Below are 27,558 nucleotides of genomic sequence, written 5' to 3'. Positions count from 1 at the left end.
TAATAATTTTAATTACAAAATGTTTAAGACATAACTAACATATGCTCAATCCCCAGGGTGACCACGCCCTTGCCTGCTAAATTTCAATTCACAAGATGCTCCATAGTAGTTACCTACTGCAATGTAGTCCTGTTGGGAGTGCAGGGTCATGAAAGCCTCGCCCCAGTTTAAAAATACTGCATAGTATTATGCTACAGCAATGTAGCACCATTGGGAGGGCACAGGGCTGTCGAAGCCTCAACCCCCTGGTTATCCTACAATTTGATTCTTGATTACCAATGAAGTTCTCTGTAGTGTGGCGCTGCCTTGGTCTGTCATTAAGCATGTCAACATAATTGCCAACACAATGTTAGGGTGGTGCGCAGGCCAATCCTGGTCTTCAAAGCCAAAATATTGACAGGCAACGCGTCTCGCCTCCCACCCACCACTGCAACGTAGAAGCAGAATAGCACGTTGTTTGGTATTCTCTGCCTGTTCAGCCTTCAAATTGCACTCGCAGTGCACCCCAGAATGTGGTGAAACCTGCCTCAAGCCCCATGGTAGTGACACCTCACTTGCCAAGAGCACCCCACAAACCCAACTGCAGTCTTATTATAAAATCAGTAATGATTCCTAAGGCTGCAAAGCCTCATCAAAGCTCTTTTTTCAATGACTAGGCAAGCCATGAATAATGCTGTTCTTCCATATTGCTGCTGGGAGCCCCATCCCGAAAACCGCAGGGATTTCTTTACACAGAATGTTATTTATTATTTTATTTATTTAATTTTATATACCGGCAGCCGTTTGCACATCGTGCCGGTTCACAAGTAACTTACAACAGAAAGTATATAGGCATAGCCTTTACAGAGAACGGTGTATAACGTAAAACGCAGTAACAGAACAAATAACTAAGTAACTGGGGAGGGATGAGGGGGGGGGGTCGATACAAAGGGGGGGCAGGGGGAGGGTGCAAACAGATACATGGGGATAAAATGTGAATAGGGATTCGAGGAAGAAATATGTACAATGGTTATATACAGAAGTTGTACACTGGATATATATACAGATGTTGTACACTGGTTATATACAGAATGTTCCACATCTATTAATAATCGAAGGGGAATATTGTGTCCCTGAATTACCTTAGATATAAACCACTAATCCTTTTAGTATGAGGTTGCAAGAGCTGCAGACTGCAGGAGGATGGCCCCATCCATAAGTCTAAAGCCAATAGACTGGAATGCATGATGGAAGGCCAGAGATTTATTGATACATCTGCCATGTTTGTGATGATTTGCAGGATCTCCAAGGCCACTGAAACCTTGACAGAGGCCTGCCCTTCCACCCCATGATATTGGGCCCATAGCCTACAGGACCCGTACCTGGAAGCACCTGTATGAATGAGTATGGGCAAGTGGCATGTCCTGGACTGCCGTCCCAAACAAAGCAGAGTTGGTGAGCATATGGGTAAGGAGAGAAGAGTAAAAGCAGTATTAGCAGCTGTATGCCCCACTTCTATTCGCATCCGAAGATGTAGGGTGGGAATGCAATGAATGGGCATGGTTTTGCAGGAAAATCCAAAAATTTCTTAGCAAATGCAGAGAGCTCTGAAAAATGGTGACAAGCCTGTAGTATCAACAGGGGGTGCATATTAACTGAATACCCAAATTCCTGATGAATGAGAGCTACTGGGTATTGACATGGTAATTATGGCAGCCATAGGGGGGAAATAACCCAGTCCACATTGTACAGTCAGATGGCTAGCCTAGGCCCATTTTAAAAATCATATGCCCCCAATCCAGAGGCAGACCCTTATTGAGTGTGTCAGCTTGAAATGGTCCTGCAGATTGTTATGTGCAGGAGTATACTCCCAGAAGCAGAAGTCTGTAGACCCAACAGAATAAGGTTGCCTGGGACACAGAAAACTAAGGGAAGATGACTAGGCTGTATAACCCACCCAGACAGATTGGAATGCATGGTGGAAGACCTGAGCTGTGGTGATGTTTCTGGAATGCCACTGTGTTGCCTACTGGGATTATCTCAGTGCCTATGCCCAAGAATTGTGGGGAGATAGCCCATTATAATGATATTGGAATGTCAAGTGGAAAGCCCAACAGATGGTGAGGCATGTACCATGTTACTGTGTTGCTTTTCAGGCTCCTCTAGCGCTTGCCTATCTGCACTAGATGCCAGATCTGGAATACTAATTAATGAGAAATGCATAGCAGCACCACTGCCTTACAAGCTATGTTGTTGCCACCGTGAGATTGAGACTAGGGATTCATAGGGATGAATGAACCTGCCAGAGATGAGATTAACCACAAGATAGCAACAATGTTGCGCAAGCTATGATGTCACCTTGTTGAACACTCAAAAAACTGTCCTGCCTGGATAAACGACCGATCATTAGCTGAAACAAACAAGTCATAACACTCCTATAAAGATATGATATACTGTATGCACTGGTCTTGAACAGGTATAATGCTGTTGGCAAAAGAACACCTGATAAGACAGCTCTTCACAGTGCTCGTCCATAGTAATAATAATGCATAAAATAGAGGCACAAGAGAATGCAGCAATTTTCTTCAAGATGGGATAGATAGTGTAGCCAGTTGTAATGGTAGTGGGCCCCCTGTGCTGTGGCATTGTTGATGCTACCTATTAGGAGAAACTACTAGGCCCACACCGACAGCTGGCAAATGTGCCCTGGGCTGGGACAAGGTTGGATTTTTACATTTACCAGCCCTATTCCCTGCAGGTTGAGCCTTTGGGTTCCAGGGGCTAGCAGGGATTACGCAAGAGTCCTACAGGGTGATCAGGATGAGAAAGTCCAGGCCCAGGCCAATGTTAGGGCAGGCAGCGGTCAGACAGTTACCATGTTCAAGCCAAGGGTCAGGGCAGGCAGCAAGCAAGGCATAGTCGAGGTCCATAGCAGAGGGCAGTGGCAGGCAAGAGAGTAGTCCGGGTCCATAGCAGGGGTCACACTAAACAGACGAGCGAAGGACTGGGTTGAGGCAAGGTTGGAGGCAGGTCAGGGCAGGATGGACTGGGCAAAGCAGGCTGGATGAGGCAGGATCAGAAACCAGGTAGAAGCAAGGCAGGATCAGGAACTTTGGAGCAACATGCACTGCAGATAAGCAGGAGGACCTGTTGCTAAGGCAAGGTTAGGAAGTACGACTGGGGCTTTTATACCCAGCCATGTGAAGTCATCAGGATGTGCTGGCAATTCTGTTTCCCACTGCAGGTTCTTCAAAGGGTGCCACCTCGCGCATGCAAAAGCCTAGGAGGGCCCAGGGACCCATGGCACTGGTGGTGTTCCTGCTACTGAATACAGAGACAACGGCATCCAAGTTGTGGCGGAGGCTGCTGGCGTTTTGGGGAGATCGTTGCCAGTTTTGGGATGACCCTGCGACCGGCAAACTTTACATCGGTCAACTCACTCTGGAACTGCAAGCAGGTATCATATGGACACCTAAAGACCAACTGCCCCAAAGACAAAAAATACACAAGTGGGCCCGATATTTAAAGTGCATTCAGCACTCAACAACCAGATAAGTAGGACTATCTGGCTATTTCTTAGCCAGCATGATAGTGGGTGGGCAGGGGGTGGATCTGGGGACTTTGCCCCCTCCCGTACTTTGGAAGCAGAGCACCTCCCCAGTTGTGGTTTTCCTCCTTAGCCGGGGTGGGTTAACTACAATCTTGATAATGTTGTGGTTTGCATCAGTTTTACTGAATGAAACAGGGACTGCATGTGGGAAATGGACCCTGTGGGGGAGGAGCAGGGAAAGTAGCGGGGGGTGGGTGGGGGTCAAGATTATGGTGTGTCCATGTTGTCCTAGCCAGAACTGGCTTGCTGTGATTTATTTCAGTTTTAAATAACATTATTCCAATTAAGTATCATATTTAAAAACTCACAGACCGAATGGCCTCACCGGTATACTTTCTACAGAGAGTCCTTTCACATACTGGATCTGTGACCCGGGAGGAAGGGAATTCTATCCGACCTAGAAATCATGCTAGCATTGCTGCCACTGCAGGAATTAAAGTATAATTAAATGTATTCAACACCAGTAAGAAATCTGTCAACAGAAATAATAAGATTACCATATTTTTTATTTGCCTTGTATTTTGATCCTTACTGTGCAGTCAACAGCACAACATAAGGGAATTAAGCACCAGACAGTAATGATAAAACACAAACATATGCTCTCTGATTATTTTCTTAAAAGTGAAATTCAAGTTCTTCTGGTATAGAAGAAAATACTGAGATCAAATCTAACCACTGCTATTTAAATTGTGGAAATACACAATTTTGCTATAATGTTACCAATTATTGCAAAGTATGAGGGTTTCCAGGCAGTTAACAATTCATTAAGCTCCACTTTCTTATTTACAGTCGAACACACACAGACTAGTAGTCGTAACTAGGATGAGACTTTCACTTTTGGAACGATGCACCATACTGATGATGATTGCACAAAAAAAAAAAAAAAAGGACATCTGACAGTGACTGCAGGAAAGCAACTGTAACTCGACTACTGTGAATAGAGCCGCCCAAGGGAATGCGATCACGGGATGCATGTTTTCAGTGGTCAGCACCACAAAGTTAAGATGGAAGCTGAGTGCGGCAGCATTTCTACAGCATTTCTTGCCTAGGGAATACTGCGTGTCTCCATTCTCCACAGCCTTGTTTTTCATTGTGCAAGCCTTCTGAGTAATGCCTGAATAAAGGGCACACGACAGAATGGCTTGGCTGGAGACTGCGAAAGCATGGTTGTCTCTTTTCTGGGCCTTTATGCAGCTGACATTTTCAACATAAAAACATGACACCAGTTCTGCCCTTCTGACTATTAAATATTGTGTCATCCAGTAGGCTTCTGAAAAGTACTTACATCTTGATTGGTCATCTCCCAATAAGGCCTCTCCCCATAAGACATGACTTCCCACATCACTATTCCATAGCTCCAAACATCACTGGCTGAGGTGAATTTTCGGAATGCAATAGCTTCAGGAGCAGTCCACCGGATGGGAATCTTTCCACCCTGGAAAAAATACAACAGAAACACACTGCTTTAATGTTTGAACATGTTGTTTCCTCTCCTAAAAGATGCTGAAAAAAGATGTTGATTTTTTTAATCCAGTTTGACATCAAATGACCTGTTTCAGTAAATATCTGCCAACAAGTGCTAGTAGATGACTGCTAATTGGCTGTCCTACAGATTTGTCTTTTAAATTCATTCAGGAGCTAGAACAGATGCAGGCTCCTCAATTATGTTTTTCAGGATAGTATAGGTATATGTCTGTAAGAGAAAACTTAAACAATCAATCAATCAGGTATCCTCTTACAAATCTCTGGCAGCAAGTAAGTAAATGCTGCATCAGTGCAAGCTCTCTTTTAGTCACTGAGCTGTCCTGTCCATGAGCTAAATGCCACACACTTTTTGGTGTCTGATTTATTTTTCAAAGCCTTGAGCTGATGGGAGAAAACCTATAAAGCAATTTGTTGGGGGTTGAAGTTTTGTTCTTTTGTCTCATAGATTCATGATTTTTCATTCTAGATAATAGGGGATCATAAAAAGTTAAGAAAAGCTGGGTATAAGCTAGCAAAGATTATTTAAGAATGTGTTTTTGAAGGCAGAGTAGCACTCCACACGTTGGGATGATGCAATTCAAAAATGTCTTTTATTCAAATTGCAACAATCATAGTCACCAGTCCATATTCGAAATGTTCTTAAAAGCAGAAGTCAGTCCCTCGACACTATCATGTTTCACGTCTATGCTACATCAGGAAGGTCAGGATACTGTAAAATTAAATGCACAGAGACATTTGGATAAAGATACAACATGTAAACTTTAAAATAATTAACCAAAACCATCCAGGAAAAGAAGCATACTTACAGAAATGTACCTGTACAGAAGAGAATGTAACACAAATGACCACTGACAGTTAAAGTAGGAAGTACCAGAAACACTAAAGAGAGTTTAAAATGGCACCAAAACAGTCACATATGAGTGCCAACCAATGGTTGCAAGGGGGCGGGCAAGGGGGATTCTCAAGGGGAAGAAAGGAGAGGGGAGAAGAAGAAGAGGAGAAAAGGAGAGAAGATAAGAAGGAGGAGGAAGTCAAAATGACCAAAGTTGAAGACATACAGTGTAAATACCTGATTCATTAACTGGGGAAAGCAACGATCAAACAGAGCACAAGTCACAGTCATATCTGTCAGTAAATACATCATATAGAAAGAAAAGCAGATGGATAACTAAGGACAACCTGCAGTATAAATATCTAAAAATGAATTCAATTAAAGACAAAAGCGGTTACAAATCATAAACATATACAGTATGTCAATAGAATACATAAGATAAAAGTATGAAGCCAAAACGGAGTCCTAAAAGAATAAAATCATGTATGATGGGTATAAATGTCAGGAAGATACCAGGAAGGAGAGGTAGGATGAAATCAATAGAAAGGAGACCACTCAGAATCCTGGTTGAGATTGTGAGAGTGTAAAGTGTTTAAGAGAAACATCCACCAGTGTTCACGCCTCAACCTAAGTTTATTATAGTTACCATGAAACACGATCATGTCAAGGGCCTGACTTCTGCTGTTAAGAACACTTTGAATATGGACTGGGGATTATGATTGTTTAAATTTAAGTAAAAGATATTTTTGAATTGCTTCATCCTAATGTGTGGCGTGCTACGTCTTCAAACCGAATGTGCCTCACTCCCAAATGCCTTGATTACTGTACGTGAGGTTGACTTGTTCCATTTCCATTTGGGGGTTATGCTAAATACCATTGCATCCCCTTACAAAATGAAGAGACTGTTGATGTTACAGTGGAAAATGGGCCTGGAGCCAAAACCACCTGCCTATAGGTTAAATAAATGCAGGACCTTTTTCATATTTTCTGCATGCCACCCATCACTTGTGGGCAGAGTAAATGGGCAGAGTAAAAGGACCAAAAGCAAGACTGTTCGCCTTCTCTAACGCACATGCAGTAACCATTTCGCTGGACAAATTCTGCTACTAGATCTTGTCTCTCTGCAGATAATATGACAGTATTCTAGGAGCGTAGATTTCTATATAGATTTCTTCCATTATAGCAACGCACATAATACAGCTGCTGCCTCTGGTGCCACAGAACCCACAGTTCAACAGTTTAACAAAGGGCAACAATGATCTGCAAGCTTATTTTAAACATGGCTACAAGCCTTATTGAACAAAAGGCATGGTGGTGTGTGTGTTTGTGTGAGTGTGTGTGTGTGTGTGTTTTTGTGTGTGGGGTGGTAATGTGCAAAGAGTGGCAGTTACTATGCTTAAGAAAAGGCATAGGGAGTGTTGTAAACCGTATAGTGTGGTTGTTACTACCCAAGCAACCTCCTGGGCAAACTGGATGGACCATTTGTGGTTTTATCTGCTGTCGTTCACTGTATTACTGTGGATGCAAGTGTCCTAACAACTTTCTTGACTTATTTATTGGTAGAGACATATTTCCTGTACGTACCCTTGTTGTATATGCTGCCTCAGGGTCATCTTCCAGAATTCGCGAAAGTCCAAAGTCTGACACTTTGCAGACAAGGTTACTGTTAATAAGGATATTTCTAGCAGCGAGATCTCGGTGCACATAGCCCATGTCAGAAAGATACTTCATTCCAGATGCAATCCCCCTCAGCATGCCAACCAGCTGAATCACAGTGAACTGACCATCGTTTTTCTGCAATGAAAATGAAAGAATTATTTCTTTTAAGAATGTCTCAGACTGAAACTTTTCAGAGCACTGAACTTGGTTAACTAGGAATTGGCAAAGGTTGCTCACGCATGCAAGGCAAAGATGAAACCTGGAGATCTGATCCAAATCCACCATTCTCTGTAGGGTGTTGAACCTTTCCATACTTAAATTATGATTGTAATCTCCCTAGAATGGGGACCACATAGCAGCAAAATGAAACATATTTTATACTGCGTTGTGTATGGTGATAATGCAATGTAAATAATGCATTTGGTTATTATTATTAGTATTAATAAAAAATTAAGCATGCGTGGCTTTGGAAATGGCTTCATTAACAATATATTGTTCAGGAGAATTAAATTCTTTGTCAATCCCTTTTGTACTGCATACAGACTCTGCAAAACTGAACAATTACAAGTAATCTTGAAATAAATTATTTAGAGGAAAGAGTTGTCAGACATTTATTAATTCTTTCTTGACTTCTTTTCCTAAAGTCTAAGCATAACTATTATTTTGCGGGTGGGGGAAATGTTGGTATACGCAATAATATGTTCTCAATTCTACCAAATGTGTGAGTGTATCAAACCTGGGATGACCAGTGACTGTAAATTAAACAAATTGCATGCAGAGTTAAAAACCTAGAGCCAGAGAAGCACTTTCTATTTCAGCATCAGCATATATCTGCCACTTCTATGGCTTGCAAGGCCCATCCCTGTCTTTGGCTTCTGACCTCTTTCTTTTCTTTATTACTCCTTTCTGAATATCACCCCTCTCCCCTTAAAGGACACAATATACATCTGGACCAAGAGCGACGGGAACCCACTAACCATGTTCCAACAACTCATCTCATCTCAGAGGAAGTACCTGGAGTGAAAAACATCTCCCAGGACAGTATTCTTATGTTCTGTCTGCAGCTCGGAAAACACAGCAAAAGAGCTGAAAGCAAGACTTCAAGATTTGTTGTCTAATGTTTTACATTTCCAAAACATTTGCAAGAAATCCTTGAAATACAAAAAATGTTGAGCAATTATAGCACTATAACACTCAAACAATACCAGTAAAGGAAAACAAAATAATCTTCAAAGTATCACCAAGTCCACCAATCAAGACGGGCGATCCAAGACAAAAGTCAAGAAGAAACCACCCCCAAATAATATTTATAGTAGCCAACATAAGCCAGAGCAGTAATCAATTACCTGCTTATAGTGAGCTATTAATTTCTTTATTACAAGCAGAACCAATCATACCACTAAAGTGAAAATGAAGAGGTTTAGACAAGTGCTATAATTATACAGGTTGTCTCTCAAAAGGTTAACAAGCTTAGTAGACTTAAAAAACATATTCTTTGATTGCTTAATTATTTAATAATACTACACCCTTAGAGCACAAAATGAATTTCCAGTTGCAATAGCCTTGGCCTTAACTCCAACATGGTCGCCGCATCTCAAAAAAGATATAATTGTGATGGAGAAGGTACAGAGAAGGGCTACCAAAATGATAAGGGGAATGGAACTGCTCCCCTATGAGGAAAGACTAAAGAGGTTAGGACTTTTCAGCTTGGAGTAGAGATGGCTGAGGGGGGATATGTTACAGGTGTTTAAAACCATGAGAGGTCTTTATCGAGTAGATGTGAATCGGTTATTTACTCTTTCAGATAATAGAAAGACTAGGGGGCACTCCATGAAGTTAGCAAGAGGCACATTTAAAACTAATCGTAGAAAGCTCTTTTTCACTCAACGCACAATTAAACTCTGGAATTTGTTGCCAGAGGATGTGGTTAGTGCAGTTAATATAGCTGTGTTTAAAAAAGGATTGGATAAGTTCTTGGAGGAGAAGTCCATTACCTGCTATTAATTAAGTTGACTTAGAAAATAGACACTATTATTACTAGCAATGGTAACATGGAATAGACTTAGTTTTTGGGTACTTGCCAGGTTCTTATGGCCTGGTTGGCTGCTGTTGAAACACGAAGCTGGGCGTGATGGACCCTTGGTCTGACCCAGTATGGCATGTTCTTATGTTCTTAACATTCTTGTTTACTGGGTGGCTTGAGCAACAGTGGAAAATAATAGAAATTCTCATTAAAAAAAAATAAATACAAATTTACATGATGAAAATAAAGTTTCAAAAATCCATTCTTTGATAGACTTTAATATGAAATGACATTACAGTGGAGCTGATTACTACTGTTCTTCCAGTTTGCCCAAAAGTGCCTGTTGTGCCCGGCGGTCGCAGATGGCTGTGACCTCTGATGCTCACCTCTTTTTTCCCTGCACCAGCAATTCTTGGAAGATTGACAGTCTCTGCCTGCGAACGCCACCTTCACCGGCGTGGGTGATCCTGTTTGCCATCTTGAATCAGGGATTACCTAGGGCACATGCACGTGCCAGGCCCTCTCTTAACCACGTCATGGCACGAACCTCGAGGGTGTCCCCTCTGCATGATGTCACCCACCAGTGTATTTAAGCTATTCGGACTGTGCGTCCTACGAGTTAGCAAAGACTTCCTTCTTGCTGAATTCCACTCCTCCTGGAGATGCTTTGGTATTCGCTACTCTCAACTTGTTCCTGCACTCTGGGCCTTGAATGCCTTAGGTACCCACTCCTCGGAGGCCTTGCCATGTTCTGGCTATTCGCTCCTCGGAAGGCCTTCCTGCCTGGAGAATCCATCTACTCATATTTGGGACTCAGTCTTGTTCAGCCTTGTGAGTACACTACTCGTTGCTATCATCTTGCTGACGGAACCTCCAGTGTACCCTGTGCCTCGGGCCACTACCGTGCTCACCTCAGCATACCTGCTTCTACACTTCGGAGTGAGTAACCCCTTCCAGTCTACTCTGCTGACCTCCTGCACTTCGCTACCTAAACATCTATGTTGATTCTTGGCGTACCCCACACTGCGGGCCACTACCGGATCTACTCCTGAGAAATGTTTGTGGGAGGAGGAGTTCCCTGGCGTACCCCACTCCGCGGGCCACTACTGGAGATATCATCACTGAGCAGCATTATCACTCTGGACAGTGTCTTTCTTCCTACTCGGTGGGTACGTCACCTACATTCCAGTCTAATAAAGTCTCATTACTAACTGTGTCCGTCTCAACCGAGACTACGCCTATCGTGGTGAGTCCCCACAGGGCTCCTCCCTGTGGGTGGAGTCAGCTCTCACTAGGATCCAGGGTCCACAACCACACCAGAATATAACAGATTGTTAACTCCATGGACCAGGCTCAGGTCTCAACCCTGGCCTGGCCCAACGTGTTGCTGAACAATAGAGGACCTTAGAAACATTGACTAATGCTTTTCATCAATTGAATTCTTGACTGAATATGTGTACAACGCCTGATAAAGATGCTTTGTCGCAAGTGGTTCCTCTACGAACTGCAGTACCTTTACAAGCCCCCACTCCCTTCTCAGGAGATTCTCTGTTGTGTAGGGGTTTTCTCAACCAGTGCTGTATGCGCTTCTCGCTACAACCAACCTACTTTCCTAATGTAGTAGCTAAGACTACATATATCCTGTCTCTTTCAGACGGGAAAGCCCTGGCCTGGGCTTCACCTCTTTGGGAACGCAATGACCCAATCCTCAGCGACTTGCCAGGTTTTCTTGCTCTCTTCAAGTCAATATTTGATGACCCAGCTCACAAGACAGTCGCTGGATCTGCTCTGTTACATCTCCAAAAAGGAGTTAAGCCACTTCCGGACTATGTTATTGAATTTAAGACCCTATCTTCAGAGCTTCACAAGGTCCTGGGGTGCCTACGTGTGATTTTCCTAGAGGGCCTTAACTCCCGCATCAAGGATTAATTAGCAGCACGTGACTTACCTGACACTTTGGACTCAGTCACTGACCTTGCAGGGAGAATTGATCGCTGCCTATGTGAACATTCACAGGAGGTAAAGAGCCCTAAGAAACATCCGTCAGGGAGTCTGCACTCCCAATCTACACCAGCAACTCAGACCCTGCCTTCACCTATCTCTGAAGAAGAAGAACCCATGCAACTAGGCCGCAGCCACTTAACCGACAAGGAGAGGCGCTACCGTAAGAGATTAGGTCTCTGTATATACTGTGAACAACCTGGCCATGCAGTTCAATCCTGTTCCATCTGTCCGGGAAACATGCAGACCTAGGATCCGCTGGAGGACTCTTCCTAGGTCTTACTACCCCATCTCCTCCACTGACTCTCCCAGTCTCAATCATTTCTGGGACTCTGAATTCCAGACTCTAGCACTTGTAGATTCCGGAGCCGGTGGCAATTTTATACTTAAAAGGTTGGTGGAACATCTACAGATTCCTATCGTTCCAACACCTACTCCGCTGCTTCTCTCCTCTATACACGGAGTTTTCAAAAATGACTCTGGATCCGCTACCTCTTACTGCCGAAGTGGAGGACATTCTTGACGTAGAAGTTTCCTAGACCATGCAACCGATATGTCTGCACAGTGGTTTTCTTCATACCGAGACCATCTCATTTTTGATCATTGACAAAGCCATTCATCCAGTAGTACTTGGCCTCCCTTGGCTGCAAGACCACACACCCCAGTTTGATTGGGGCACCCTGGAACTATCACAATGGGGAGCAGCTTGTCACAACAGATGCTTGAAGAAAGTAACACCTGTGCTTTGCATGTCTACCACTATTTCTCTCCCAGGTTTGCCGCCACATTACTAGTCGTTTCAAGATGTGTTTTCAAAAAACAGTAGCTGATGTATTACCACCACACCACTCCTTCAACTGCACTAATAACTTAAAGTCTGACTCGGAGTCCCCTAGCGGAAGGGTGTACCCACTTTCTCTAACAAAGACTGAGGCCATGTCAGCCTATATTCAAGAAAATTTACAAAAAGGATTTATCCGGCCTTCCAAGTCACCTGCAGGAGCTGGATTCTTTTTGGTTGGCAAGAAGGATAGATCCCTTCACCCATGTATAGACTACAGAGGACTTAACAAAATCACCATAAAGGACCGATACCCTTTACCTCTAATTTCAGAGTTATTCGACAAACTCCAGGGAGCCAAGATTTTCACGAAACTGGACCTAAAAGGGGCATACAATCTGGTCCGCATTCATCAAGGGGACGAGTAGAAAATGGCCTTTAATACTCGTGATAGCCACTTTGAATACTTGGTCATGCCCTTTCACCAGTGTAATGCTCCGGCCATATTCCAAAATATGATGAATGAAATCCTGCGAGATATGCTGTGCCAATGTGTGGTTGTGTATTTAGACGACATACTAATTTTTTCCCGAGATCTACAAAGTCACCAGGTAGATGTTGCCAGAGTCCTGCAGAGACTATGGGATAACCGTCTCTACGCTAAGCTTGAAAAGTGTGCCTTCCACCAGGAGTCTGTTCTCTTTCTGGGCTACGTGGTGTCCAGCAGGGGCTTCCAAATGGATCCACAAAAGACCAAAAGCATACAGGATTGGCCTCAACCCACTGGTCTCAAAGCTCTCCTCCGATTCCTTGGCTTTACCAATTATTATCACACATTCATCCACCATCACTAGACCTTGACTGCACCACTTACTGCCATAGTGGTCTCCAGAAGCTGTTGCTGCCTTCCAAATCCTTAAAGAGGCTTTTCTCAAAAAAACCTTGTCTTCGCCACCCGGATCCTCGACAACCATTTATAGTCAAGGTTGATGCCTCCAATGTCGGAGTAGTAGCCATGCTGAGTAGTAGCCATGCTGAGTCAGAAAAATGACACCCATACACTGTACCCTTGCTCTCTTGAAACCACTCATTCTCTCCGAGTTTTCAAAAATGACTCTGGATCCGCTACCTCTTACTGCCGAAGTGGAGGACATTCTTGACGTAGAATTAAGGGAAATAATAATGGAAAGGAGAAGGGGAGAAATAGGTTGGCTGGTATAAGCAAAGGGGATCTAAGTTGGGTGAGCACCCTTAGGAAGGAAGAGGAGGAAAACACATATGAAAAGGAATAGATGGAAAGGCATTAAGGAAATACATAAAAAGTTGAGGAAAGTCAGGAGTGAAGAGCAAAGGGAAGGAGGCAACAGTGGGGGTCATGCAAGGTGGGGCAGTCCATCTGGGTGATAGTGGGAAGAAGCATAAAAAATAAAAGAGAATGGTACGAGCATACTTAGAATAAAATGAGGTCAAAGAAGGAAAGAGAGGTGGGGGGATGAGTTTATAAATATGAATACCATAACAAATTGGGAGGACCAGGGAGATAATGCTGTGTTCCTTATACTCCAACACCCTCCTTTCAGGTTTCTCCACTCCACCTACCCAACACTCTTTCTCCCTTACTCCAGGATCCCCTTAGTCCCTCCCACACTCTTTCAGATTTTGTTACTCTTCATTCTCCTTCTTTTTAAGTTCCTCTCCTCTTCCCTCATCTTACCCTCCTTCTGTTCATTCAGCTTCTTTTCTTTCTTGGACCCACACAGGGGTAGGTCAAGGCAATCTGTTGGCTGAGGTGAGGGATGAGATGGCAACGCACTAAGGCATGGCACAAATCAAATCAGCAAGAAGGCAGTAGTCTGGCCCTTTTGGTAATTTGAAATGCATGGGAAGCAGGGGAGGAAGGGATCAGGGTTCCCAGAGGAGTGGCAGGCAGTGTCAGTGATAATATTTCTAGGAATCTGACAACCCAGCTATACTCTCGGGGAACCCTACCACCTGCCTCTCATGTTTCCCCAGCATCTGTGCAATGGGGAAGTGGGAGATGGGTGAATGGTAGGGGGTATGTGTGTGTGGCACCCTAAGTTATCCTTTAACCCTTTCCCCTCCTCCTCCACCCAGCCCTTCCCACACACATAATTAAAAAATATGCATTAATAACAGAGCTTACATGAAAAAGGAAATCAAAATACAGTCTTGTGAGGAAAATAAATCACTTACAAAAATGTGTATATGTTTACATGCACTACTGAGGTACCAGCCAGAAAATACTTCAAAAAAGACAGTTAGAATTCATATGGTAACACATGTTGGGTGTAGGCTTGACCCTTAGACAGCCCTAAGTAAACTGAATTACAATATGTTAAACCTACTATACCAAAACAGCACTAATTGTCAGCCTTCAAACAGTAAAGGTGTTGCCTTCTTATGAAAAAAGGCAACACTGCAAATATTACACCAGGCCCTAAAACACCTGCAATTAGGAAAAAGAAAAAAACAAGCTGCTACAGATCCCTACCCACTAGCAGAAGACTTCAGCTCAGTTACATGAAGAATGCAGACAGATCTTCACCAAATACAGAATAAAAAAAAGAGACCATGAAACATAAACAGAAACCTGCAGACAAAACTGAACAGGAAACTGCAATAAGACAGACTCTATATGTAGTGCAACAATGCAAAAGCTGAAGCATTACCTTTCCTCACAAAACATTAAACAATAAAATGAAGAAACATAAAACAACAATAACAGTGAAACCATACTAATAAAAAGAATAAATATTTTTAAACAGGTGACAAACAGAACATCTAATAATTAAACAATTTAAAAATTTCCCAAGCACAAATGAAATATTTAAAAACTGCACACCCATCAAATAACACCCAATAATTAAAACTAATAAAGATTAAAAATATTACTCACTCTCTATACCTGGGAAAGTTTAGATTCCAGTCACACTGAGATAGTCATAGATTTGTGTGTGTGGAGGGGGGGGGGGGGGAAGAGGGACCCATAAACTATTTCTCTCTCTCATAGGCACACACTCTAACATGGACATGCTCTCTCTTACTCATGTTCTGTCTTACACATGCTCTTCCCTCTCACATGCATCTCTCTCTCATGCACTCTCTCCCTCTCCTACTCACATGCATGCTCTCTTTCTTATTCATTTCCTCCTACTCACATATATGTTCTCCCTCATGCACTATCACCCTCTGTCTCCTACTCACACATATGGACACTCTCTCACGCACTCTCTCCTTCTCTCTTTAACACACACATGCTGCCTCACTCATACACACACTCACACCAGGGTCTCTCTCCCATATTCCTTTCTTCTGCTGTCAGCTGGATGGGTTTTATTTCTTTGGCTACCAGCCCTCTCTCTCTCTCCCTCCTTCTTTACTTTGGCTGTAAAGGCCCCACCAGGCCTCTCCCTCTCTTCCACCCATGCTGCTGTGTGCCCCCGGTAATGTTAGGCCTAATTCTGTCTTTCCTACTCACCGACACCCTCTTTACCTTTCCTTCCCCTCCCACTCTCAACCTCCCACACATCCAATATTCTTCCTCTTTCTACTGCCAAATTAGGATACTGTCCCTCTAGGTTGTATTTCTGCTGGGGGGAGGAGAGAGCCCTGCTGGTGCATGGATCCCTCCACTCACCCCTCATATTCCCTCCCTCACATTCACTCCCTTCCCACCTTTCCCTCTCATTCTTTCTTCTCCCTTCATTTAGGACTCATATTCCATCCCCTCTGCCTTCTTTTACCTTCCTCATTCATTCCAACATTCTTTCAACCCTCTCATTCACTCCCTTCAGCTTGCTTCCTTGCTTTCTTTCTAATCCTGCCCCCTCCTTTCTCCTTAACTGGGTCTGCTTTCGCTGGCGGGGCAGGGTCTGGCCTTTCCTCTAGTGGCTCTTCTCTGGGGCGGGCCTGCCACTTTTCTTTCATTGGTGGGGCCTGCCCTGCCCTTCCTGCAAGTGGATCTTCTCTGGACTGGGCCCGACACTTTTCTTTTGCTGTAGGACCTGGTTTCCCTATCAGCAGTTCTTCTTTGGAGCGGCCCTGATGTTCTTTGCTGGCAGGGCCTGGCCTCCCAGTCGTCGACTCTTCTTTGGAGCAGCCCCAACGCTCTTCTTTCACTCACAGAGCCTGGCTTCCCTGCCAGCACTGAGTGCCCCTTGTGTGGGATGCACTCTTTCTGCTGGAAGGAGGAGGGAACCCCATAAATCACATCTCTCTTTCTGCCTGAGGACTCTTTTTGGGCAGGGAAATTAAGTGGTCGCTGCAGGGATTTTTTTTTTTTGGGGGGGGGGCACTTGCTACTTCTGTCTCAAAATTTTGCTGCCTGCAGCGATCACCTTACCTGCCTCATTATAAAGCCACCCCTGGACCCACAGTAGGCAGTCAGTGACAGCAGAAATAGGCAGAATGTCAGTACAGATACAGTATGAGCTTTCTATTTAAAAAGATAGTTCTTGCCATGGGGGAGAAGACAGATGGGCAGTATGGGGACTGGGAACATGCATATTTACTCTGCTCATTCTGTACCTACTGTCAGTGCTTTAGTGGGAGGAGTAAGTACTTTGTTTCTACCACCAGCACTTCTGATTGCCAAGAAGTGGGAGAAGCTGGAAGTATATATATATATATATATATATATATATATATATATATATATATATGCTCCTGCTGCTACCGCTGTGTCTGACTGCTGAGAGCTGGGGGAAGGGAGCTAGAAAAGTATGTTTTCACTTCTGCTGTCATCTCTGACTGCCAATGATGGGGGTGGATACTGGAAAAGAGGATGCCCGGCAGCCAACAGGATAAGATGTCCAGGAGCAGACTGGATTACAAGTGATCCTTCTCTCCCTGGAGAGAAGGGCTGCCCTATTTTTTCAGCTCAATTCAGAAGACCTGGGAAGGTCAAAGACAAATTCGGTGAAACCCCTGTTACTCTGGGAGAGCTGACAACACTATTACACACAGTCCAGCTATTTGCTGCCTGACTGGGCATGAAAAATGCCTTTTAAATCCTGAGATCTCCTGATTTTTTCATTTCAGCACCTCTCTAATTTGACATTATTATTCATCATTATGGACCTTATTCAAAAAATGTTTTCCCATTCTATGCCAATGGATTTAAAAAACAACAGCTTTATTGAAAAAGGCCTATATAAGCCCTATATTTGAACCAAACCTGGATCCTACAGGGATGGGCTTCATTTTACTGTGGGGAGTTGAGAAATTACAGCTCATTCATCTTCTCATTTGTAATAGTTAATGTAACTGTTACTGCAGCCATTGTTCATGTAACAAAGGCCATGGGTATGCACAGAATTTCAGAGGATGGCTTAGATGGACTTTAACAAATGTGAGTCTCATGACATGAAACAGGAAAGCTAGTGATTTAAGGGTTTCAATTTACTTGTGCTTTCATGCCAATTTCATAGATGTTTCCTGCTGGCAAATAATGGGAGGAAAAAAAATCACCACCACAAGTACAGAAAGTATTGATAAATAGAGATTTAAAACATTTGGAAACCTGGAAGCTATAACGCATATCATTTATTTTTTCTAGATGTCATATGCAAAGGTAATTTTATAAGAACAAAGAATAGAAACAAGACATACCTTTAAAAATGTATCAAGGGAACCATTCTCCATATATTCTGTCACTATCATTACTGGCTTGCCTGAAAAGTACATAACAGTTTTATAAAATTCTGCAATTTCGACATTTAGAGAAATCAATTTCCTGCATATTTGATAGATGTCGGCTTTGATGTTTTCATGTACAATAGATGACAGCTGATACAAAAGTGCAGTCAGCGTGCTTATTAAAATCTGAAAGACTAGCCCCAGTGTTCGTTTTGTGTTATTAAACTTGTCAAGACAGAACATTTGTAACTATTTTTAAACTATATTTGAAGAAATTATTGCTTACAGGGATTAATCTGTAGCAATTCAACATGCATGCTGTGGTTTAATCGCTGTTAGCATACTAGTGATATTCAATAGCTGTTCTTTTTACAGTATATTTAATATCAGCGTCGGGTCTTCAATTAGGTAAACCAGGCAAATTTCAGGGGTGGCAAAGTCCCGGAAACCTTCAGGTGCTGCCTATCCACTTTTAAGACACAGCATCGCAAGAGAGCAAGGAATGGAGGTGGGGAATGGAGAAAAAGAGGAAGGTGGAGGAATTGTGGAGAGAAAGTGCTGGGCAGGTGAGGGTGGGGGTTCAGAGTGAGCGAAAGGAGTCTGGGCAGGTGGGGGCGGAAAGAGAGAGGATGCTGGGCACTTTAAAAAGGGGGAGCAATGAGACTGAGGCGAGCTCATGCTCAGCTGGTATGCTGAGCATGAGCAGGGAGTGAAGGGGAGAAAGAGGAAGCTGCTGGGGGGGGGGGGGGGAGATGGACAAAGAAGAGACACCGGACAGTGGGGCAGGGAAAAGAATCATTGAGTACTGTAAACAGAGGACTAAATGAGGATTTGGCAAATGGTGAGAGGAAAGTGAGAGGGGGATGAGGGGCCGGAGCTGCCGCTCATATGCAGGTATGTAAGGGGGAAGGCGCAACATTGAAGGTTCACCTAGGGCACCTAATACTCTTGTACCAGCTCTGATTAATATTTTATAAGCATTAATTAATATTGCTAAAAATAAGCTACACTGGACAAGAATCTCAAGCTTACAATCTGTTGATTTAAATAAGAAAAAACATGAGGTTGATATTCAAAAGCCATTTAGAAGATAATTGAAAAGTTATCTGTTTAAATGACTACCTGGTGATACTGAGAGCCATATGCAGCTAAACTCTAAGGGGCGCTCTGGGGTGAGTGGGAGGCGTTTCCAAGCAGAGCAGAATTAGCTGCATAAATTATTCGGATTTAGTTTTTTAACCTATGCAGTGCAGCTAACTCTGGAGGTTTGAATCTCACCTTAGGGCTGTCCTAAAGTTAGCCGGTTAGAAATAACTGTGACGCTGTATATACCCCTGCAAGTTAGCTGGATATCTACATCTCGTTAACTAGCCGAGTCGCACAGCAACTGAAAATGGCCCCCCATGTTTTTTTGTCTTTTTATGTTTTCTAACTATTTTAGCATCATATAAAGCAGACCCATAAGCTTGATGATCATTGATTGATTCGATCTAAGACCATTTAACAACAAAACCTGAAAAAAAAACCAACCCCATAATCAGCTAAGGTGAGATTCAAACCTTCAGAGGACAAAACATGCTTCTGTTATATATGTGTGGAGCACAGATAGCCAAGTAAAAGTTTGGAACTGGGCATGTAGGTGTTTATTAACTAAGCAGTATTACAGTTAATGGACAATGCTAATAATGCGTGTTAAAAAGGGTCTAACAAGTGTCCCATAACACAGATTGACTAAAGCCAATAAAGCAGCCCTGGGGCCCCTAAAACAATCATGTTTAGATGGTTTAAGTAATTAGGAGTTATTAGGGGCAGTGCCCCTGCTCATTTCGCTCACAAACCCCACCGGTGAGCACTCTGACCTGCACTCTATTTTCGTGTCTAGATGGAAAATGCAAGGAATGATTGGGCTGACTAACTGTCTGATCATGAAGTGATGATAGGCTGCTTGGTGATGTAATGAATGGAAAGATGGGGGTGATAGAATTCTCAAGGCCGCCCGCCCGCCCATACTTTCTCTCTTACTGAGCATGCACGGACATTAAGGGAACCCCTTAAAAAAAGAGAATTGCATGCCACCTTCAAAGAGTACATTTTATAACTCCATGACCCGGATGGGTGTCTTGCCATTGCTCTTTGGAGGATGGGGGTAGGTGTCTGAGTATGTGGGGCTGAGAAGGATATGGATAGGAGGAATGTGGTGTATGTGGTTGCAGGTGGGTGGGTGATGTGAGGGTGGACGTGTGTGTTGGAGGTGTGAGGACGAGTGACATGAGTCAGCGGTGAGGGTGAATGGAAATAAGGTTGAATATGTGTGTGTGTGATTTCTCCCTCCCCACCCACCCTTGCACTCTCCACTTTCTCCTCCCTCCTTTCCCTTGTGTATGTTTGGGGATAGGGGTGTTATAGTATGGGTATCTGCAGGGGTGAGTGTGTTAAAGAGGTATGTTGCAGGTGGGAAACCCTTAACTCTAGCTGCCACCTCTACCCAAGGTGATGGATGTTTGTGTGTATGCATTTTTCCTCCTTTATACTCTCAGTTTTCTCCCCCCCCTCTCCTCCCCCACTGTGTGAAGTGTATGTGTGTGTTGGGGGAATGAGAGGGGGTTGTGTGTATCAAGGGAGTGCATGTGGGCTCTCTGATGTCTTCTACTGCTGGGGCTTGGGAAACCCTCGCAAGCCTTTCCGCTACTGCCTCGTCCACCGCTATCAGTGGCTCTGTGGTGGTGATCCTGGCAATCCTTGCCTTCCTGTCTGAGGTCCATGGCAGTGACCATCCCCCTGCTCTGAGTAAGTTTGCTATGAGGGCGATGCAAAGTGATGCTCACCCACAGCCTTATTATTTTAGTAATATATGGTTTTATGACTGCACTTTAAGTTTTATAATCTATGCTGGGTACTCCCTTTTTGTAAATCACCTTCAGTCTACAGATAGGGGCATTTAACAAAGGTAAATTATAAACATAAACAAATAAATTTAAAGACAATGAGGTTGATATTCAAAAACTCCATCAGGCTAAGTTTGGGACTTAGCCGGACAAACCATGAATTTTACATATCCTGCTCTACTCAATATCTATGTTTAAGCCAGGTACTTCATTAGTCGGCTAAAACTAACCGGAACAAAAAGAGGAAGGGCAGGGGCTTTCCAAGCAAGAGGCTTAAATTCACCTAACGCACTGGTCAGACAAATAACACACTGGTCAGACAAATTCACCTAACGCACTGGTCAGAAAAATAGCAGGCTAAAGTTAGCCAGAAAACTAAAAGGCTAGCATGTTCTGCAGGTGCCAGTTCTCCCCAGTTGTGGGCCAAATTAGAACATAAGAAGTTGCTATACTGGGTCAGACCAAAGATCCATCAAGCCCATTATCCTTTTTCCAACAGTTGTCAATCCAAGTCACAAGTACCCAAACATTAAATAGATTTCAAGCTACTATTGCTTATTAATTAATATCAGTTTATGGATTTTTCCTCTAGGAACTTATCCAAACCTTTTTTAAACCCAGTTACACTAACTGCTGTAACCACATCCTCTGACAATGAATTCCACAGCTTAACTATGCACTGAGTGAAAAATAATGTTCTCTGTTTTAAATGAGCTACTTGCTAACTTCATGGAGTGCCCCCTAGTCCTTTTACTGTCTGAGAGAGTTAATAACCAATTTACATTAACCTGTTCAAGTCCTTTCATGATTTTGTAGACCTCTACCATACCCCTCTCCCTCCATTGTCTCTTCTCAAAGCTGAACAGCCCTAACTTCTTTAGTCCACAATGCCTCAGCAACAGGCCTCTTGCCTAGTGTAATGCATGTTGCTCCTGCAGTCAGTTGTTCCTCTGCTCCCGTGCTTCAGTGTCCCCTATTCCTGTGTTTCAGTGTTCCTTCATCCGGCCTCGTTTCGCCCAGTCTGTCTCGTCCAGCCTTGTCTCCTTCTCCCAGTCTTGTCCAGCGTCCCTACGTGTGGTTTTGTCCAACCCTGGCCTGATCTCCTGGTACTGCCTCTTGCGTTGGACCTGACCGTGCTTGCCTGCCACCTGGACCTAACCTATTACCTTGGACACATTTTGTCTGCTGCATGCCCCGACTTTTGATCTGTTTCCAGTGTCTCCAGCCCACTGCCTGTCCTGACCCTGGCATGCCCATGGACTCTTGCTCTATCTAACACCCTAGTTAAGATAAGATACATAGATACATTAGCCCTCACTATTTGCACCCTGCAAGGTGCAGGTATAACTTAACATAGTTGGTGAGCATTCTTAGGTATAATTTTGCTTTGAAAATTGGTAACTTGCATTTATAGTTGCCTGCAATATTACACGGCTACTCTCTAAAGCATCATGAACATTATATCTGTAAAAAAGGAATTTTCTAGCCTATTTATTAACCTTTGTTTTAAACAAACATAAGAAATTATTTCAAATTACTACAAAATAAGCCTAGTTGGTTCAATATGTTTTCAACAAAAAGTTTGCTACTAGGCAGTCTCTGGATGCAGATAAGGCAACCTTTGCCCAATCTGATACCATGTGTATTGTACATGACTGTAATGATGTGTGTATAAACCTTTACCCTTGGGTCTCACATTTGCAGAACTAGTGTCTTTTCGTCTTATAACTGACTTTGAATTGGCAAATTATTAATCAGTCTGAACCTTACAACTGGTCCCTCAGATGGTTGATTGAAGACTCTAGAGATAGTCTTACTGACCTTTTGAAATGGACAATTAATACCTGTGGATGCTGCTAGTGATGGAGAGGGCTGCCCAACATCTCTCCCATTTACCAGGTACCCTAACTTACTTATGCCATGGGGAAGAGTGCATATTGTCCCGATGGCCATGTTGTCCCCAACATTGTCCATGGCTCTTAAGAAATGGAAGTCATCTCCTCATCTCCCTCTTTTGGTTGCAGACTGTGGCCTCAGGGATACCCTTGTCCACACAGCCACTTCTGGATCAGTACGAGCAGACAATGTATCTCCCTGGTAGGCTTGCCTGGCCAGAACATCCTCTGGGTCTGACTGGCCACCAGTGCTCAAAAGATTGGGGGCAGGATGGGCAGGAGATAAATAAGGAGAAAGCCATGTCTAACCCTCCCTTTTGCCTCTGTTGGCCTGTCATGGGAGATGCTTCCTTGCCTGCCCTCTCTTTTATAGTTGTACACATAGGGCCTGATTTTAAAAAGCATTTACTCACTTAAAAATGGATTTTACTCGAGTAAATGCACTTTACTCGTGTAAGTGGGTTTTTGAAAATTGCTACAATATATGCCATGAATTGTCCATAGGATTTGCTCGCGTAAGTGTCCTTTACTCAAGTAAATGGCTTTTGAAAATGGCTACAATAGCAGTTACATTTACACGTGTAAATCCTTATGAAAATTACCCCCATATTGTAAGTTACAGCAGATGTATTCAGTGTTATGTTAATATGTAATCTGTCAAATAAAAATATATTTTCAATATGTCATTTATGTTACACAGTAATGGGAAACACATGTTGCTGTACTGTATGTCACAGTGTGGTTCTCCAGTTTGAGAGTTAGGGAATGGGAAGGATTACTTAGGGAATTATATTTTGTGCTACAGATGGTAATGTGATCTGTGTTAAGTTGTTCGGGTGGCCCCAGATACGGAATGCATCCGGCAGTCCAGGCCTTGGTCCCACAAATGGCAGCTAGAGTTCTTTGTTTTTAGGAGCAGGCAGCCTTGCAACTGTATATGGCAATCATTGCTCCCTCTAGTTTGTAATGGCTGAGGCCTTGCTATTTGCAATGTATCTTCGGGGGCTCTACAGCTCAGCTGAGTATTGATTCTTGATGGCATCCTTCCAATCAAAGAAAAATTGGCGTAGGAGGATGAGGTGGAATAGAGAAAAAGCAAGTCTCAAGCATCCAGTAAGATTACCCTATCAGGTTATTTAATAAAATCACAGCTAAATTATCAAAGTTCTTATAATTGTGACACGTGCCTAATTTACTTCCAAGGGAGGAGCAAGAGTTGGCTCTACCTCATGTTTTCAAAGGAGGAGGCTGATAAAATAAAAGCAAAAAGAACAGCCTTCAGGAAATGTGAAGGATCCTAAAATGAGAAACACAGGTAAGAATATCTGGTGAAAATGAAGGAGGCAAAGAAAGAAATCAAGAAAGCTAAAAGACAGGTGAAAGAAAGGATTGCCAAAGAGGTAAACAGAGGTGACAAAACCTTTTTCTGATATATCAGAGAAAAGAGAAAGATCTGAGGTGGTATAGTAAAACTGAAAGGTGACAAAGGTCAAGGTGTGGAGAGAGACAAAGTAATGGTTGCAATATTAAAACAAATAATTCAGTTCGGTCTTCACTAAAAAAGACCCTGGAGAAGGACCGTCATTAGTTACCAAGACTGTGGATGGGGAAGGAATAGACAAAACTCAGTTTACAGAAGAGAATGTATGGGAAAAGCTAGGAAAACTGAAAGTGGACAAGGCCATGGGGGCCAGATGAGGTACATCCCAGGCTAGTGAGGGAGCTCAGAGATGTGCTGGCAAGTCCGCTGAAGGACCTGTTCAATATATCCCTGGTAATGGGAGTTATGCTGGAAGATTGGAGAAGAGTGGTGGTGGTTGTCCTGCTTCACAAGAGTGGGAGCAGAGAGGAGGCTGGAAACTACAAGCTGGTTAGCCTCACCTCCATGGTGGGAAAATTAATGGAGACTCTGCTGAACTATCTACAGTCTGGTGGGTTGTTTGATCCAAGGCAGCATGGATTCACCAGGGGAAGGTTCTGCCAGATGAATCATTGATTTTTTTGATTGGGTGACTAGAGAATTGGATCATGGAAGAGTGCTTGATGTAATTTACTTGGATTTTAGTAAAGCCTTTGATACAGTCTGACATAGAAGACTCATGAATAAAATGAGAAGCTTAGGAGTGAGCACCAAGGTGGTGGGGAGGATTACAAACTGGTTGATGGATAGAAGACAGCATGTAATGGTAAATTAAGCCTACACTGAAGAGAGAACGGTGTTGAGTGCCACAGGGATCAGTGCTGGGACCAATTCTGTTCAACATCTTTGTGAGCGACATTGTGGAAGGGATAGAAGGTAAAGTTTGTCTGTTTACAGATACTAAAATCTTCAACAGAGTGGACATGCCAGAAGAAGTAGAGAGAATGAGAAGTTGTTTAAGGAAGCTTGAACAGTGGTCAAAGATAAGGCAGCCGGGATTCAATGTCAAGAAGTACAGAGTCATGCATCTGGGGTACATAATCCAAAAGAGCTGTATGTGATTTGGGGGGGAAGAGGGGGGCTGTGAATGGCTGTTGTGCATGGAGCAAGAGAGAGACCTTGGGATGATGGTGTCTAGCGATCTGAGGATGGCAAAGCAATGTGACAAGGCAATATCTAAAGCCAGAAGAATGCTGGGCTGCATATAGAGAGAGGAAAAGCCAGTAAGAAAAAGGAGGTGATAATGCCCTTGTACAGGTCCTTGGTGAGGCCTCACCTGGAGTACTGTGTTCAGTTCTGGAGACCGCATCTCAAAAGAGACAGAAGCAGGATGAAAGCAGACCTGAGAAAGATGATCAAAATGGTGGTGGTGGGGAGTCTCTATCAAATGATTTATAAGGAGTGGTTGAAGAGCCTAAATATGTACACCTTGGAGGAGAGGAGGATCAGGGAGATATGATACAGACATTCAGATACCTGAAAGGTTTTAGTGATGCACAATCAACAGCAAACCTTTTCCATTAGAAAGAAATCAGTAGAACTAGGGGTTATGAAATGAAACTCTAGGGAAGATGATTCAGAATCAATGTCAGGAAATATTTCTTCACAGAGAGGGTGGTGAATGCCTGGAATGCCCTTTAGGAGGAGGTGGTAAAGATTAAGACAGTAAAGGATTTCAAAGGTGCATGGGATAAATACTGTGGATCCCTAAAGGCTAGAGGATGAAAATGAAGAAAAGAGTGCATGGGGTAACTTGCTGGTGCAGTGGTTACTACCCTTAACCAATAAGCCTTCATACTGTTGATGCAACTTCATAATTGCTCTCTGCTTCAACGACAGGGGGAAAAAGAAGAAAAGGGGAGTTAGATTCAGAAAGCAACCAATAAAGACTTGGAATTTTACAGTCTAGTAAAACAAATAAGCATGAGCGTAACTTGCTGATCCGGCTGTTACTACCTTTAACCAATAAGCCTGATACTTTTGATGCAACTCCAACACTGCTGTCTGTTTCAATGGCAGGAGGTAATGGGGAATTGGACTCAAACAGCAACCAACAAGGGCCCTGACTTTGAAGGTCTGTGAAATTGAAAAATATAGGGGTAATTTGTATGGCACGGCACATACTACCATAAGCTTGCTGGGCAGACTGGATGGACTATTTGGTCCTTTTCTGCAGTCACTTCTATGTTTCTATGTTTCTCTATGTTTCTATGTTATCCATTTTCCTGGTTTTTGAAAATTGACCTCCCTGTAAACAGGCCCATGATCTTTCACTCACTCTTTACTGCTTTTTCTGCATCATTATTGAATACATAAAACACTGGTCCCAGTACAAATCCTTGCGGTGGTTCACTATTTACCTCTCTCCTTTGGGAAAACTGATCATTTAGTCCTTCTCTGTGTTTCCTGTCTTTTAACCAGTTATGAGTCCATAAAATGGCATTGATTCCTATACCATGACATTTTAATTTCTTCAGAAGGCTTTCATGAGGCACTTTATCAAATGATTTCTGAAAATTCAGATACACTATATAACCGGCTTGTTCTTAGTCATATATTATACAGAAATGGCTGTACAAATATGAATACCTTCTATATGGTGATGACATGCACCAATTGCACTAAGGTATACTCTAATCGAGTTGGTCTTAAGACCAGCATCAGGAAGATATAGCAATTAGTCAGGCAGTTTTTGTGTGGAGCAGGAAAAAGGATATAGGGTATTCTGCTCACACCATATTCCCTCTGCTCGCCACTCCCTCTGCTCGCCACTCCCCCCTCTCCTCCTAGCACCCCTAAACTGCTTATCTCTTAGTGTCTTCCTTCTGTACATATGTATATATTTACAAACCTCATTGATTATTTAATGCAAATTTCCCCTTGTTATTCACACCCTCATTTATTCATTTGTTAACTTGTTTTATTTGTTCAATGTAAAGCGCCATGCCTGGCGTCTGTTTGTGTTACCCTGTAAACCGATGTGATATCCTGGATGAATGTCGGTATATAAAAATTTTAAATAAATAAAATAAATAAATACCATACAGTAAACCTCTTCCACTTAAGCCCGTAGGACTTCCTAGTGGATGTCTTTCCAAAAGCCAAGAGGATACAAGACATATTCTCAGAAAGGTCAAGTGATTCCAAAATCAGCCTCTCAATATCCAAGCAGTGAGAGAGTGACTGGAGACTGGGATGGTGCAACCTGCCTTCAGCCTGAGTGATGAGATCTGGGGAATTCCCAGTCTGATCAGTTTCCAAATGGCCATCTCCTGCAGGAGTGGAAACCAGATCTGTGTCACTCAATGGGGGGGCTATGAGGATCATTGC

At 43.1% G+C, this 27,558-nt stretch overlaps 1 protein-coding gene across 1 annotated transcript in view; it reads right to left on the bottom strand.

The window, feature by feature from the left end:
- EPHA5 (EPH receptor A5) overlaps positions 1 to 27,558 on the bottom strand; it is a 744,210-nt gene that overhangs the window by 70,645 nt on the left and 646,007 nt on the right. The window contains exons 12-14 of the mRNA XM_029600878.1: positions 18,002 to 18,063; positions 7,491 to 7,700; positions 4,875 to 5,024 (exon numbers count right to left, since the gene is read on the bottom strand). Coding sequence (XP_029456738.1) covers positions 4,875 to 5,024; positions 7,491 to 7,700; positions 18,002 to 18,063 — 422 coding nt within the window. The remainder of the gene's footprint in view (positions 1 to 4,874; positions 5,025 to 7,490; positions 7,701 to 18,001; positions 18,064 to 27,558) is intronic.

Source organism: Rhinatrema bivittatum, chromosome 1 (genome assembly GCF_901001135.1).
Source record: "Rhinatrema bivittatum chromosome 1, aRhiBiv1.1, whole genome shotgun sequence".
NCBI lineage: Eukaryota > Metazoa > Chordata > Amphibia > Gymnophiona > Rhinatrematidae > Rhinatrema > Rhinatrema bivittatum.
This window is presented reverse-complemented; position numbering and strand designations above follow the sequence as displayed.